General features: G+C 37.8%; 3 protein-coding genes across 6 annotated transcripts; 2 read left to right on the forward strand and 1 right to left on the reverse strand.

The window, feature by feature from the left end:
- Positions 1 to 829: 829 nt before the first annotated feature.
- LOC118045096 (uncharacterized) lies at positions 830 to 5,304 on the reverse strand. Of its 4 annotated transcripts, none has more exons than XM_073411019.1 (9): positions 4,927 to 5,304; positions 3,975 to 4,217; positions 3,764 to 3,866; positions 3,480 to 3,559; positions 3,318 to 3,395; positions 2,831 to 2,922; positions 2,081 to 2,192; positions 1,265 to 1,444; positions 830 to 1,175 (listed from the first exon to the last, which is right to left on the reverse strand). In XM_073411019.1, the coding sequence occupies exons 1-9, from the start codon at positions 5,188 to 5,190 to the stop codon at positions 1,059 to 1,061; spliced, it is 1,269 nt and encodes a 422-aa protein (XP_073267120.1). In that variant the 5' UTR covers positions 5,191 to 5,304; the 3' UTR covers positions 830 to 1,058. The 4 variants fall into 4 exon arrangements, with proteins under 4 accessions (XP_073267120.1, XP_073267119.1, XP_073267121.1 ...); XM_073411018.1 differs by having other exon boundaries at positions 3,975 to 4,250; XM_073411020.1 differs by having other exon boundaries at positions 3,975 to 4,184; positions 4,927 to 5,303.
- A 1,036-nt stretch (positions 5,305 to 6,340) lies between these two features.
- On the forward strand, positions 6,341 to 8,366 carry LOC118045094 (beta-glucuronosyltransferase GlcAT14A). The gene is made up of 4 exons (XM_035053621.2): positions 6,341 to 7,138; positions 7,226 to 7,301; positions 7,416 to 7,531; positions 7,605 to 8,366. The coding sequence occupies exons 1-4, from the start codon at positions 6,610 to 6,612 to the stop codon at positions 8,150 to 8,152; spliced, it is 1,269 nt and encodes a 422-aa protein (XP_034909512.1). The 5' UTR covers positions 6,341 to 6,609; the 3' UTR covers positions 8,153 to 8,366.
- A 1,711-nt stretch (positions 8,367 to 10,077) lies between these two features.
- LOC118045093 (mannose-1-phosphate guanylyltransferase 1) lies at positions 10,078 to 13,142 on the forward strand. The gene is made up of 5 exons (XM_035053620.2): positions 10,078 to 10,393; positions 11,265 to 11,397; positions 11,630 to 11,692; positions 11,767 to 12,006; positions 12,115 to 13,142. Exons 2-5 carry the CDS (start codon positions 11,287 to 11,289, stop codon positions 12,826 to 12,828), a joined length of 1,128 nt encoding a protein of 375 aa, XP_034909511.1. The 5' UTR covers positions 10,078 to 10,393; positions 11,265 to 11,286; the 3' UTR covers positions 12,829 to 13,142.
- Positions 13,143 to 13,268: the final 126 nt, after the last annotated feature.

Consider the following 13,268-nt stretch of genomic DNA (forward strand, 5'->3'; position numbering starts at 1 on the left):
TATTGAGGTTTAGATTTACTTTCACTAGATTTCCCTGGCTATATAAAGGTTAGGGATCCTCAAGCTGTATATAGGATCCTTGTACTTGACAGAGGAAATGTTTCCAACAGTGAATCATTAGGTGAGAGAGAAGAGGGCAGTAGAATTTCGAGTGCCAGGTGGAATAGCCATCATCAGGATTGAGACTTAAAAGGGACCATTAATCTACTACGTGTCATAATTGAAACCGTTGGATACACCATCATCATTATCATCACTAAGACACCAAATGAAGCACTTGTATTAATTTCTAATGGTGGGTAAAACCCATGAACGAAACATCATCCTTCTTTTCATCCTGTTAGTGGAAGCAGTGAGAAGGCTTGACGAAAAGTATCCTATAAACCCTCTCGGTTCATCACAGGTTATTGAAGAAAAGATTTGAACAAATGGCTTCCTTCATGACTTGGTAGTCTCTCAACAGGCCAAAAACCAAATTTCTGATGCCATGGGCTGTACCGTTTTGATACTTCCTTGAGATAAGACTAAAACTTGGTTGCTTGCAATTATCGAGAGATTCTGTCTTGATTTGCAATTTCACGTTAATGACAATTACACCTTACAGTTTGATCACAGTGCATTTCAACATCACATTTTCAAACAGAAAAGGTGGTCCTAGCCTATTTTTCAAAGCCGATAAGGATGACCGATGGCCATGCATGTTTGGAGAAGCTAATATGATGTCTGAATTTGTCATATGTAGTAGCCCTTTTGCCTTACGTGTGTTTTGAAGATCAATTACTGGCAATACAAGTCAAGCATTTGCAAGAAATTGTGCTTGCCATAAAAATAAAATAAAAAACTTTTGCATTATCACGAGACCTGTGTACAAACTGCAGTCCACCTACAACAAGTCCTAGGAGTTTTTAGGACATGAAAGTTGAAGGGGAAAACGGGGAAAAGAAAACTAATGAGGTTATTTTGATGTGAATTAGGATACAAACTCAGCTTCTTTCGGCTATTTCGCTTCAAGCTCAATCAAAAAAGAAAGAAAGGTCGCATAAAGAGCAGCCCAAGTTTTATTTCTGCAAACCGTGCACTTGGCCTTTATTTATTAGTTTCCAAAGAGCAGCCTTGGCTTCCTCTAATGTTTCAACAACGTGCCCATCTTCAAATGATAGCCTCTGTATGTTGAACTATAAAAGAACAGAATACAAAATATAGTCACCAGCATAAGAACATGACCAAATATCGACTAGGAAATGTTCTTGAATGAAGGAATTACCTGTGCCCCTTGACGGACCCTAATATCAGTTCCTTTACTGTCTATTGATATAAAGGCAGCATCATCTACCTCTGTTTCAGATGACAGGAGCTCTTTAAGGGGTTTTGAGAAAATTGCATTAAGTTCCTGTAGCAAATGCAAATCCCAATACGGTGAAGCCCAAAGTACATGCTGGAAAATCTTATCATCATAGAGAAAAATGTATGAGATAAGCTCTGGACCTATAAACTCAGAAACATAAAGTTCATGTGATTGTCGGGTGACTTTTTGTTAAAAGAAATCTATTATCAGGCCAAGTAGCACTTGAGATCCATGAACGTGGAAAGTGAAGAGACCACCAAGTAAACAATAATTACAGACACTCAACAAAACAAAACGCTACAATCAATAAAAGCCAAGCTACTTTTTGGCACATACAAATCTGACTGCATTCAGTTGCAGCCCTCAAAAACTGTGTTTAACATTTGCATAGCTATGCCTACATGCATGATTTTTCTGTTTCACCATTCCCTTACTATGACACATTAACAGCCATATCAGTAATAGACCAGACTAACGTCACAAGGAACTAATCTTATTATTCAAAGATGAAATTCAGTCTGGCTCCTTAGTGTAAAACAGCAAATCAAACTAACCAGTATTAGATATTTTCATCCTTGATCAGAGAATACCAAACAGAAACAAGTCCCAAATGAACTTATCAGACCATAGAGAGAATAAAATAAAAGATTAAAACACAATAACAGAACCAGAGACAACTTCCTTATGCATGTGCACATCATCTCTGTTGGAACAAATGAGGATTTTCAAGATCACCTTGAGATTTTGCTCCCCTCCGTCAACTGCAATCTTATCAGGCTGAAGGGCCTCATATTCCTTGACATCTACCCAAGCGACAGTGCCAAAACCTCCAATAAAATATATGTCACTGGCAAAAGATTAAAGTTTTTAGACATTTGATCTTTTATCTTTAGATTTAAAGATGAGCTCATAACATAAACTTAGGGACTTCACCTAATTACGTGCAGTTCCTGCCAACAAATTTACTAAAATGTTGATTAAGATGTATACAATATACTAGAATGCTGAAAATGTTCATTAAGTTTTGTAAAGTTAAATCCTCTGTTGAGTTTTAAGCCTTTACTCGCAAAAAAAAAAAAATCTCAAACACAGCACACAAATATCAACTTCCTTATTGCCACTGTGCTCAATAGGCCATGAATCAATGAGCATGCAAAAGAACACAACGGTTTGCAGCTCATGTCATGACCATCTAACAAGAAGGGCAACAAAAATTGCCCCAAAAATGCCATCAAAATAAGAATTTTAAACCTCTTCTGAGCAAAACCAACTAAACCAACTCTGAGAAGACATGTGCTAATTGTATTTCCAGTTTTAAATGGCATGTTCTTCAACCCCATTGAAGTGTTGGTTAAGCAAGCACAATGCTCAAAATGCAATAGAAGAATTTGGAACTAATTTTTTTAATTAAAATTTGAAGCAGCTAATCTAAGGAGCTAAAAGCATAAAGAAATCTAACCAAACCTCGATATGCAAGAAACAAACCTTATGTTTTGCATCCTGAAATAGTAGAAATTCCCCCACTGCTGGGAAGGCCCCTGTTGATGTTTTGCAATGTATTGCTTATGAGCCCACTCCTGGCAGATGCAAACAGATATTATACTCAACAAAGAAAAAAGAGAGATCCTCTAGAGTAACAAAAATCAAGAGATGATGCACATTCCCTACAAAAATTGGTGCGGATTCTTTAGAGAAATTTCTGTGTATCTCAACAAACTAACAACCCATTAGCAGGTAAGTTACAGCCAAAAATGATCTCCAATATTCAGGAGCACGAATACCAGAAGAATGCAACATACTCTATTGAAAGTAACATAAATGTCAAAGAGATCCTTATAGACACTACTAAGATGGAAACTGGTCATGTTGTATATACCCTCGCATTGTGCATCTAAAAAAAAAAGGAAAAGAAATCTAACCCTCAAGGGCATATAGCAAAACCACACTTTCTCAAGAGAAGAGGGAGGATTACCTGTTGGTGTTCTGGGAGTGGGAAAACATCACCAAAAATTGTTACCCTTGCATTTGATAAGCCACTCCACCCCGGGATCTATGAAACCTAACTGTCAGTAAAGTTCATAAATGGAGAAAAAAACTACCCAGGATTTTCTAGAGTGAAAGAGCATGTACTAACCTGCACAACTAGTGTGCATCTAGGGTCTACTAGCAAATTCCTTGTGTGGATGGCCAATGGTGAAAATGAAAAAATAGGATCTACAGATTGTGAAAACCAAAAAGATTAAATGAGTCAAATCATTTGCAGACACATGTACACACTATGAAAATCATTGTTAAATGTACAAATGAGTGTCCAGAATCAAGAGTTCTTGTCAAATTCTAGTCCAATTTGATTACATCTTTTTAACCAAACTAACTATATCATTTAGCAGTAATCAGTAAGAAAACTTGAGAACTTACGGCCCATTGAATCTGGTGCAAAATCTACCAAGGAACCAAATGGATACCCTTCTCTTCGATGGTGCATTCGAGACATTACAGTGCACAGATGAGCAAATCTAGCCTGCGTTGTGAAGAAATATACATTCAGAATCATTATATTAAACACATGAAATTAGACACGTTCTGGGCAATGACTAGGTTCTGGAGAAAAAAAACAAATCGTCATTACCTGCTCCATCAAATTGCGGACCGCTAATGCTGGTCGAGGTAAGCCATGAGCTGATGTTGCACTCTGCACTCCACCAGAAATTGGTGTTCTGAAAAGCCCAGCTCTGGCTCCCCCACCTGTTCCATTTCCATGGGGTACAATCAGAGGCGTCTCCACCTTCAGTATTTTCTCCGCATCTTTTTCACTACTTTCACTTTGATTTATGTTATCCTTCATAACATGAGATAAGCCATCACTACTAAGCTGAAGTAGCCATTTGATAAATCCAGTTATTGTCTACCTCATAGAAAAGAAAAGGTTCCAAAACATCATATAGGCATGCGAAGACAACTCTGATCGAAGACAAAGGAAAAAAAACCACACCCTGTACATTAAATGGAGAAACTGACCACAGGTTCCCCCCCCCCCCCCCAACTTCCTAACAGCCTAACAACTCACTATAATCTGCGCATAAAAAAAAAAAAAAAAATACACCGTCAAAGAAGGAAACAAAACTTGAATGGACAGAATTGCAGATTCCAACCAGGTTAGTAGTATAAGAAATTGTGAGATTCTCAAGCTCAAAATAATCCTATCAGCTCTTCAACCCTGTTTCCACAACTCCCTTACCACCAAGCATCACCTCAGCCTATCAAAAACCTCAAGAAAAAGAGCAAAGTTCTTCTCTTTTCCGTAACATCCTAAAGAAAATTCAACCCTTTCTTAAAGCTAATTTCTTTCCAATCTCAACAGTAAAAAAATTCTCTCTTTCCAATCCTGAATAAAAAACAAACAAGACAAATCAAATTCTCTGACACAACATTCAACCTCAACTATTTTTCCCTCTTTTTCCTGAGACTTCCTTAAACCTTGCAAAAACTTTCATAAATTCGTATATTGTCAATCTATCAACTCAAGAAACAAAGCATTCACCTTTATGACCAAAAGAAAGAAAGAAAAAAAACATGATCACCTGAGGCAAAGAAAGAGTCTCATCAGAAAAGAAGGCAGACCCATTAGTTGACGGCCCCTGATCATCATCATCACCACCTGAAACATGACGTGCTAGAGCTGGAAGACGAAGGGAAGTAAAGTGGGGATTTTGGGCAAATCTGAGAGACCCAGTCCGCTTGGTGTTGTGTACTTTGATAGAAGGGGGCAGAGGAGAAGAGGGGATGTTATTGAGAAGTGGGCATGTCTCTGGAAAGACTGAGCTTGTCATCAGCATTGATTCCATTGGAGTAGGCAGAGATTAAGAGATGAATGAAAGCAAGGGTTTTATGACAATCCTTCTGGGTTGTGCGGGGAGGAGGCAAGTGCATGAGAGGGATGGGAGATTATTATTATTATTATTATTAATTATTTCATTATGAATTATCCGTAATCCTTATTAGCCTACAATTATCACGTGAGAAAATTTTTCAGCGGGAAGACCCGGCTAAACCAATCTGGATTAGGGGGGAAATTGAATAAAAAGTGGATTAATTTTTATATTATATATATATATATATTTGTTAAAACAATATTATTTTAAAAAATATTTGTTTGGGTTGACTTTTATTCAACCAGGATTGATTTTTGGAGCCTAAAGCAGCAGGTGATGGAAAAGGGCAGGCCCAAACCAGTATATAAAAAAATACATCAGATATAACAAATGGACTGATCCAACAGAGGGATTTTGTTTAATAGATTATTTGGGCCCAAAGAGTGGCCGTGTTTGTGTTCGGTCCAGTTGGTAAATTAATAAAAATATATATAAAGTTTATAAATTGAAAGAAAAATGATAAAACAAAATAATAAAGTGGCTTAAAGCTCAAGTAACTAAAAACTCTAATGATGAAGACATATGATTCAATTATCAGAAATCATTAAAGTAGAAGCCTTGGCTGGGCTGTCTTGTCTTCAACCGCTGATGGATAATCTTAACGATCTTGCCAGGCAGACCACAAAGACTAGCATTGTTTACCTCCAAATATTTATTCCGAATTAATTCCTTAAATAATGTCAATAATCACTCCATGAGCTATTAAAATTTATATATATCTTATGAAGGAGGCATCATTCACCGTTGCTTTTCTAATGCTTTTTTAAATGATTCTCCAAGTATTTTTTATCTGAACAAATATTAAATTTCTAAATTGTTTTAGATAAGAAAAATACTTTCAAGTTTTTAAATTTAATTTCTTATGTTTTTTGGGGGGTTGATCTTGAAAGCTGAAAGCCCACCAATGAGCAAACTACAGGAGAAAGTGAAAAGAGAGCAGCTAACATTATAACTCGCAGAAAAGAACCACCACCCACCTCCATGTCCTTTTCTAAAAGCCCTGCTGTCATCAATCATCATGGACAATCTTGCTTCCTTGTTTTGAAAGCACCCTCCCTTTGCACAATCCCTCTGTTTGCTTTTCTAATTTTCTTTGAGTTCAAGTTTTTTATTCCTTTTTGCTAGTAAGTTGAGCAGTGCGAGTTCAACAACTTCACACCTTCCTCAAACCCTTCTTAGGTTCTCAAGTCTTCACCATGTATCTGCATTTTCTCACCTCCTAGAGTTCTCCCACATTCCTGTTCTTTGTTATCCTGTTCTTCACCGGTTTCCAATTCTTTTTCGAACGTCAATTCTTGAAGGTGAAGCTGGCATTGAGAAGCTGATGATCAAATGAGGACATCAAAAATTTCTTCAGGGAATTCAGGCTATCATGTATGGATTCTTGCTTTTGCAATGAGTCTACTGATACTGATTGCCTTGTCGAAGTCATGGTTTTATGATCACGCTTCTGCTGCTGCAAGTGAGGATTTGCAGTACTTTTCAGTGATTGTCCCTTCAAAAGGGCGGGACTATCCTCCTGTTCTTGCTTATTGGATATGTGGTACCAGTGGAGATGGGAAGAGAATGTTAAGGCTATTAAAAGCAATTTATCATCCAAGGAACCAATATCTATTGCAACTCGATGCGGAATCCTCAGATTATGAAAGGGCGGAGTTGGTTGTTTCAATTCAATCTGAAAGTTTGTTTCAAGCATTCGGTAATGTTAACGTTGTTGGAAAAGGTTATGCTATCAACGAAATGGGATCCTCTGCTCTTGCTGCCATACTCAACGCTGCTGCGCTGCTTCTTAAGCTGAGTACAGATTGGGACTGGTTCATCAATTTAAGTGTCTCAGACTATCCTCTAGTGAGTCAAGATGGTAAATGCTACTTGCAATATTTTCCAGCAATTTAGCCTTGTGATGCAATGGCCACGTCATTTGTTAATAATAAATATTTCTGGGCAGATCTCCTCCATGCCTTCACTTCCTTGCCAAGAGATCTCAACTTCATCAACTATTCTAATGACACTGCGAAAAACGAGTAAGCAAGAGCCATTTTTCATCCTGCAGTTTCTTTACTTTATAGAGAGAGAAGAAGTTCAAGGTAACCTGATTGATTTAAAGAAGCAATGGCTGTCAAATTGATTTGGTGCAGGATACACAAGATTAACCAAATTGTTGTAGATCCCAGCTTGCATCTTCAAAAGAGGAGCCACCTTTATTACGCTGTTGAGACTCGAACAACACCTGATGCTTTCAAGATATTTGGAGGTCAGTTTCCTTTACAACTCAAAGGGCATATCTTAAAGCCATCACTTGTTGTAAATGCTTGTTTGTCTACCAGGTTCGCCCTGGCTGATTCTTACAAGAGCTTTCATGGAGTACTGTGTCCAAGGATGGGACAACCTTCCAAGAAAACTACTAATGTACTTCAGCAACACGGCATCCCCACTTGAATCGTATTTCCACTCTGTCCTCTGCAACTCTCCTGAGTTTCAAAACACAACAGTAAGCGATGATTTGAGGTACAATATTCTGGAAACTGCTACAGATGGGGAATCACCTTATGACAAAATGCTAAATGGTGGAGCAGCATTTGCAAGGCCATTTAAAGAAGATGCTGCTGCACTAAACATGATAGATGAGAACGTCTTGAACCGTGAACCCAATGGATTGGTGCCTGGAAAATGGTGCTTAGACCAGGGTATGAACAAGAGCTCAGAGGCATCAAAGCCTCCAGGGGAGGATTTGTGTTCAACCTGGGGTAACATTAATGATGTCAAGCCAGGATCTTATGGTATCAAGCTTGCATTTTTATTGTCTAAGATTGCCAGTGAAGAGAAATTGACACCTAGTCAATGCCTTCAAGCTACAAAAATGGGGTCATCGTAGAACCAAGCATGCAACCTTGTGTGGATATTTTTTTTTCTTTCAATCGAAAACTATAGGTTAAATCAAGCTTCTTAGCCATGTGAATCCTTTGCTAAATGCACTTCAAATGCATACTTGCTTGTTAAAACAAAAGCTAGAAGCACCCAGTGATATATTGTACATACATTCACATTTTATCGAGGATTTCTACAATAAATTTATTGTTTTTCCCTTATTATTTACAGCATGCTTTCAAGGGTGATATCATATTTTTCATGAAATATACTTTTTATTACAAGATTGATTGAACGGGGGGCAAAGAAGTTTTTTAGTCTTTGATATGCACAACTGGGGCATCAGTGTTTTTGGTTTTCACTTCTTAACACGGTGTGGTTACTGAAGTGCTTTTAAATTCAGATAATCTATAGCTAAGATTGAGGGCTTTTTTTTGTTAATATTGTGTGCTCCCATAATTCCATCCTTTCATAAAGCAGATCTGTTGGTTAAGTTACACTTGTCTTTCTTCACACTTGGTAAATTAATTAAGCTGTGTCCAAAGACAACTAAGTCTATAACCCAACCGGATCAAGTTTTATTGGTATTATTAAGGAGAAAATACCTGATCTCGTCAACCGATACCTGCCTGAAGTCTCCACCATTCCCTTGAACCAAGGCATGAAGTGGGTTCCGACCTGGAAGTCATTACCAACATTCAAACAAATGAATGACCTGCTGAGACAGAACTCCAGAGAGCAAGGAATTGGTTTCCCTTTCAAGGGTAGTATCAAGTCTTGCTTTCCTGCCATGTTCTTTGAATTATCAGCTTATACTTTCCTTCTTGAGTTTATACACTCTCGGGGGGAGCAGTTATCATAAGGTATTCTTTAGCCTGCGAGGAATTTAGTATTTGCATAAATTAATTTTTTTAAAAAAAAAAATTATTGGCTTGTAACATATGGGTGTATGCACCCTTTGAAGGGTTGTGCAGCATTTCTTGGTAGCCAAACACCACATTTCAAGGCTGTATTTGATGCTTCTTACCACCCCCTATTATAGTGATCCTGATTCGACGTATGTAGTTGCTAGACCCATTATGAAGTTTTGAAAGTACTTTTTCTTTCCCCTCTCTTTTTTCTCTCTTTCACCTTGAATAACATGTTGTCCTGGTCAAAAATCAAACGAGTATGTTATTTGTTAAGTTTATCACATTTTCTTCTTATTCTTTTAATTATATTAAACTTTAATTTTTTTTTTAATTTCAGCATTTCACATTTGATTTATATATTAAACGTGTTCTTTTATTTCATGATGTTTCAGGACCTTTAATGTTTTGATTCTTATTTCATGATTTTTTATTTTTATTTTTATTTTGATCCTTATTTTATTTATTAATTTAATATATTTTTTAATTTTATCCTTCAATTTCAGTTTCACCTCAATTTTTTTTTTAAATGAGATCTAATTACTGAACAAATATCTTCGTCTGTTCGTCCACTAACTGCGGGCCACTAAAAACATATAATGGAAGCTTTTAGTATGATCCACCGGTTTACCAAACGAGCCTGAGAAAAAAGGACATTGATTTACATTTATTCTATTGACGGGCCAAAGCCCAAGTGCCAAATAGAAGCTCGGACAACAGTTTTGTTCAACGTGCCTTCTATTTTTTAATCTCATTTGGTCCCTTTACTTTAATAAATTTTAATATGATCCATCTGTTCAATTTACTTTTAATTCTTGACATGTCAGAAAAAAATGGAAGCTTATCTATTAGACGTCAGGAAACATTTTTATGAGGAGATGGACCAAATAAAAAAAAAAGTGTAGTAGAGATTCAATACTAAGAAAAGATCAATATTACAGGGACCAAATATAATCCTTAAAAAAAGTAGTGTAAATGAGGGGCAGTTTGAAAAAAAAGAAAAAAGAGAAAGACAAATCTTCTCTTTAGGTGGAAGTGGAGTCCTGAAGCAAATGCAATTCTAGCAGTCTATAAATACCAAGTGAAGAGGCAAAGGTGAGAGGGAGAGCAAAGGCCGGTTGGGTTTTGATAATTTCTTCTTCAACTTCTCTAAGTATATAATATAATCTTTGTTGCTCCTCCTCCTTTTTCCGTTTGAACTTCCTCAGCCTCTTCCATGCAATTCACGTACCCCCATCAAACCAAGCTCTGCCATTTGTATTATATCCTTAGACACCTCTGACTCGCTCTCTCGGAAACCTGCTCTTGTGACTCGGGTTCGGGATCTTGTGAGGCTAAAGGTACTCGTTTCACTGTTTTTTGTCTCTGTGTTTTAAGGCTTTATGGTGCTGTTTTCTGAAATGTAGTAACGTGGATAATGTTTTGACAAGAGTTTGATAATTTTTTTTGTTTTTGGCTTACTTGTGATTCTGATTTTTGTGGTTTTGTTTGATCTTTGAAAGAATTTTTAAAGCCATTTTTACGATATATTGGTTAATTTATTTATTCAGAGTTATCCTTTTTTTTTAATGTTAGATCTTGTGTGTATGTACTACTTCAGTTTATATCATATTAATGTGTACGATCAGTCTCAATGTAAAATCCGCTCAAAACAAGAAAGATTTTGTATTTACGAGGACCCCCTTTGACATTTCTGCTGTTCTTCATGGTTTAAATGATGGAATGCTCTCCACTTTTTTATCCAATGATGCATCCGACTCGGTAAAGGTCAGGCTTGTGCATGAGTTGAAGTTGAAACAAGTTTTTTAAATTTTCGAGGGCTAGAATGTTAACATCTTTTTTAGCTGAATGCAGTAGCAAATCTATTTCGCAGTCGTTCGAGATTGACTCTTTCGAGTATGATTTCTGGGGTTTAATGCCCCAAGTACTCACCTGGCTTCTCATTCTCGTGTAATCATTTTAAAAGCATTTTTCCCCATCATGGTTCTAATTCATAAACTACTGAATATGGTGACTCTTGCTACTCATCACATCACATAAAAAAAAGGCAGGCAAAATGGCAGAAAAAGGATTTGCTTGGGTAGCTTTGTTTGCTGGAGTGCATTTGACAGTTTTGCCATAACACTAGTTAGAGAACGAAACAGTAAATTGTTTTTCTGTTACTCTTGGTTAGACTGCTTGCCGCCTGGTTTCTGAACATGTAATTTGCAGGGAAAGCAGGGAGCTTATCAGAATGAAGGCACTGATCCTTGTTGGAGGGTTTGGAACACGGTTGAGGCCATTGACTCTCAAACACCCTAAACCACTTGTTGAGTTTGCTAACAAACCTATGATCCTGCATCAGGTATAAAATCTTGAGCATTGCCTTTGTTGATATAACATAACCGGACTCGTGTTGGATGCTGTCTTTATTATGGTTCACTTCTTCCTCTGTCGATTTCCACGATTAAGAAACAACTTGTTTTAAAACCCAGGTGCTAAAAGAATTTAAACACTTGTCCGTGTATAATGGGCCGTCACAATTCCATGCTCCGTCAATCTCATATCCACTTATTGATTCTTTGAATTGTTTGCAGATAGAGGCTCTCAAGGATATTGGAGTGACTGAAGTTGTTTTGGCTATCAACTACAAGCCCGAGGTACGAACAGGCAGCCTGCTCTTCACCACTATCAACTTTTATTAAAAATTAACATACTGTGCTCTTCCCTGCAGGAGATGATGAACTTCTTGAAGGATTTTGACACGAAGCTTGATATTAAGATCACTTGCTCACAAGAGACCGAGCCGCTTGGCACTGCTGGTCCTTTGGCACTAGCAAGGGACAAGCTAATCGATGATTCTGGCGAACCGTTTTTTGTTCTCAATAGTGATGTCATCTGCGAATACCCACTCAAGCTGATGATAGAATTCCACAAAGCCCATGGTGGAGAGGCTTCCATAATGGTGACCAAGGTAACACCTACCGGTTATCAATTCACCTCCGTCAGTTTTTCTTGGAGACGTGAAACTAAATTAACCTTAAAAATGTCGACAACCGTTTCTCTCTATTATGCTGTGTAGGTGGATGAGCCATCAAAGTATGGTGTTGTGGTTATGGAAGAATCCACGGGAAAAGTTGAGAGATTTGTGGAAAAACCAAAAGCATTTGTTGGTAACAAAATCAACGCTGGAATTTATCTGTTGAACCCATCTGTTGTTGATAGAATTGAACTGAGGCCCACCTCAATTGAGAAAGAGGTCTTCCCGAAAATAGCGGCAGAGAACAAGCTCTATGCAATGGCGCTTCCAGGATTTTGGATGGACATTGGTCATCCAAGGGACTATATTACAGGCCTAATACTCTATCTAGATTCCCTTAGAAAAAAATCCCCATCTAAGTTGGCCACTGGTCCCCATATCGTGGGAAATGTTTTGGTGGACGAGACTGCGGAGATTGGAGAGGGTTGTTTGATTGGACCTGATGTTGCAATAGGACCAGGATGTGTTGTCGAGTCAGGAGTTAGACTCTCTCGTTGCTCTGTGATGAGTGGAGTTACCATCAAGGAGCATGCTTGCATATCTAGCAGTATCCTCGGGTGGAGCTCCACAGTGGGGCAAGGGGCCTGCGTAAAGAAGACAGTCCTTGGAGAAGCTGTCCATGTAAAGAAGACAAGCCTTGGAGAAGTTGTCTATGTGTGTGACGATGTTTACAGCAATGGAGGTGTGGTTTTACCTGGCAGAGAGATCGAGTCAAGCAATTTGAAGCCGGAGAGTAATGTTAGGGTTTGGGATTAAGATTTGTTGACTACGTTTAGACCCTTTGGGGGTTGTTACAAGCCATTGCGTCTGGAAAACCAAATGTTTTCGATCTTTTTCCTTCATTTCTCTTCTAAACAAGTGTAAAAAAAATCAGTTTCACAGGCCAGTGTTGCAACTATTGTTTCTGCTACAAATTTCGTCTCAGGATTCACTATGTGATCAAAACCTAGAGCAGCTGTTGAGATTAGCCCAATCTCCTTGAATCATGAGATTAGGGGACGGATCTGATTATAAGAATCCGAAGCTGTATCTTTCTGAAACTAAATACGAGGATTTTCATTAAAGAGAAGGAAAGCGGAGAATAGAGTGTGATGGACGAGGTTTGGTATAAATAATGCTGAAGGTTAACTAACCAGAATTATTTCCTTTAAAAGCTGCTGCATAACCTCTAACTCCCAATCATCAGTAAACTATAA

The sequence above is a fragment of the Populus alba genome, chromosome 8, assembly GCF_005239225.2.
Source record: "Populus alba chromosome 8, ASM523922v2, whole genome shotgun sequence".
Lineage (NCBI taxonomy): Eukaryota > Viridiplantae > Streptophyta > Magnoliopsida > Malpighiales > Salicaceae > Populus > Populus alba.

Coding starts and splice junctions, on each gene's coding strand:
- LOC118045096 (XM_073411018.1), bottom strand. CDS start 5,190: ATGGAATCAATGCTGATGACAAGCTCAGTCTTTCCAGAGACATGCCCA. Junction 3,396..3,479: donor GATGCACACTAGTTGTGCAG/GTTAGTACATGC, acceptor TAGGTTTCATAG/ATCCCGGGGTGGAGTGGCTT. Junction 1,176..1,264: donor GGGTCCGTCAAGGGGCACAG/GTAATTCCTTCA, acceptor GTTCTTTTATAG/TTCAACATACAGAGGCTATC.
- LOC118045094 (XM_035053621.2), top strand. CDS start 6,610: ATGAGGACATCAAAAATTTCTTCAGGGAATTCAGGCTATCATGTATGG. Junction 7,139..7,225: donor TCCTCTAGTGAGTCAAGATG/GTAAATGCTACT, acceptor ATTTCTGGGCAG/ATCTCCTCCATGCCTTCACT. Junction 7,302..7,415: donor AATGACACTGCGAAAAACGA/GTAAGCAAGAGC, acceptor GATTTGGTGCAG/GATACACAAGATTAACCAAA.
- LOC118045093 (XM_035053620.2), top strand. CDS start 11,287: ATGAAGGCACTGATCCTTGTTGGAGGGTTTGGAACACGGTTGAGGCCA. Junction 11,398..11,629: donor AACCTATGATCCTGCATCAG/GTATAAAATCTT, acceptor AATTGTTTGCAG/ATAGAGGCTCTCAAGGATAT. Junction 11,693..11,766: donor CTATCAACTACAAGCCCGAG/GTACGAACAGGC, acceptor TCTTCCCTGCAG/GAGATGATGAACTTCTTGAA.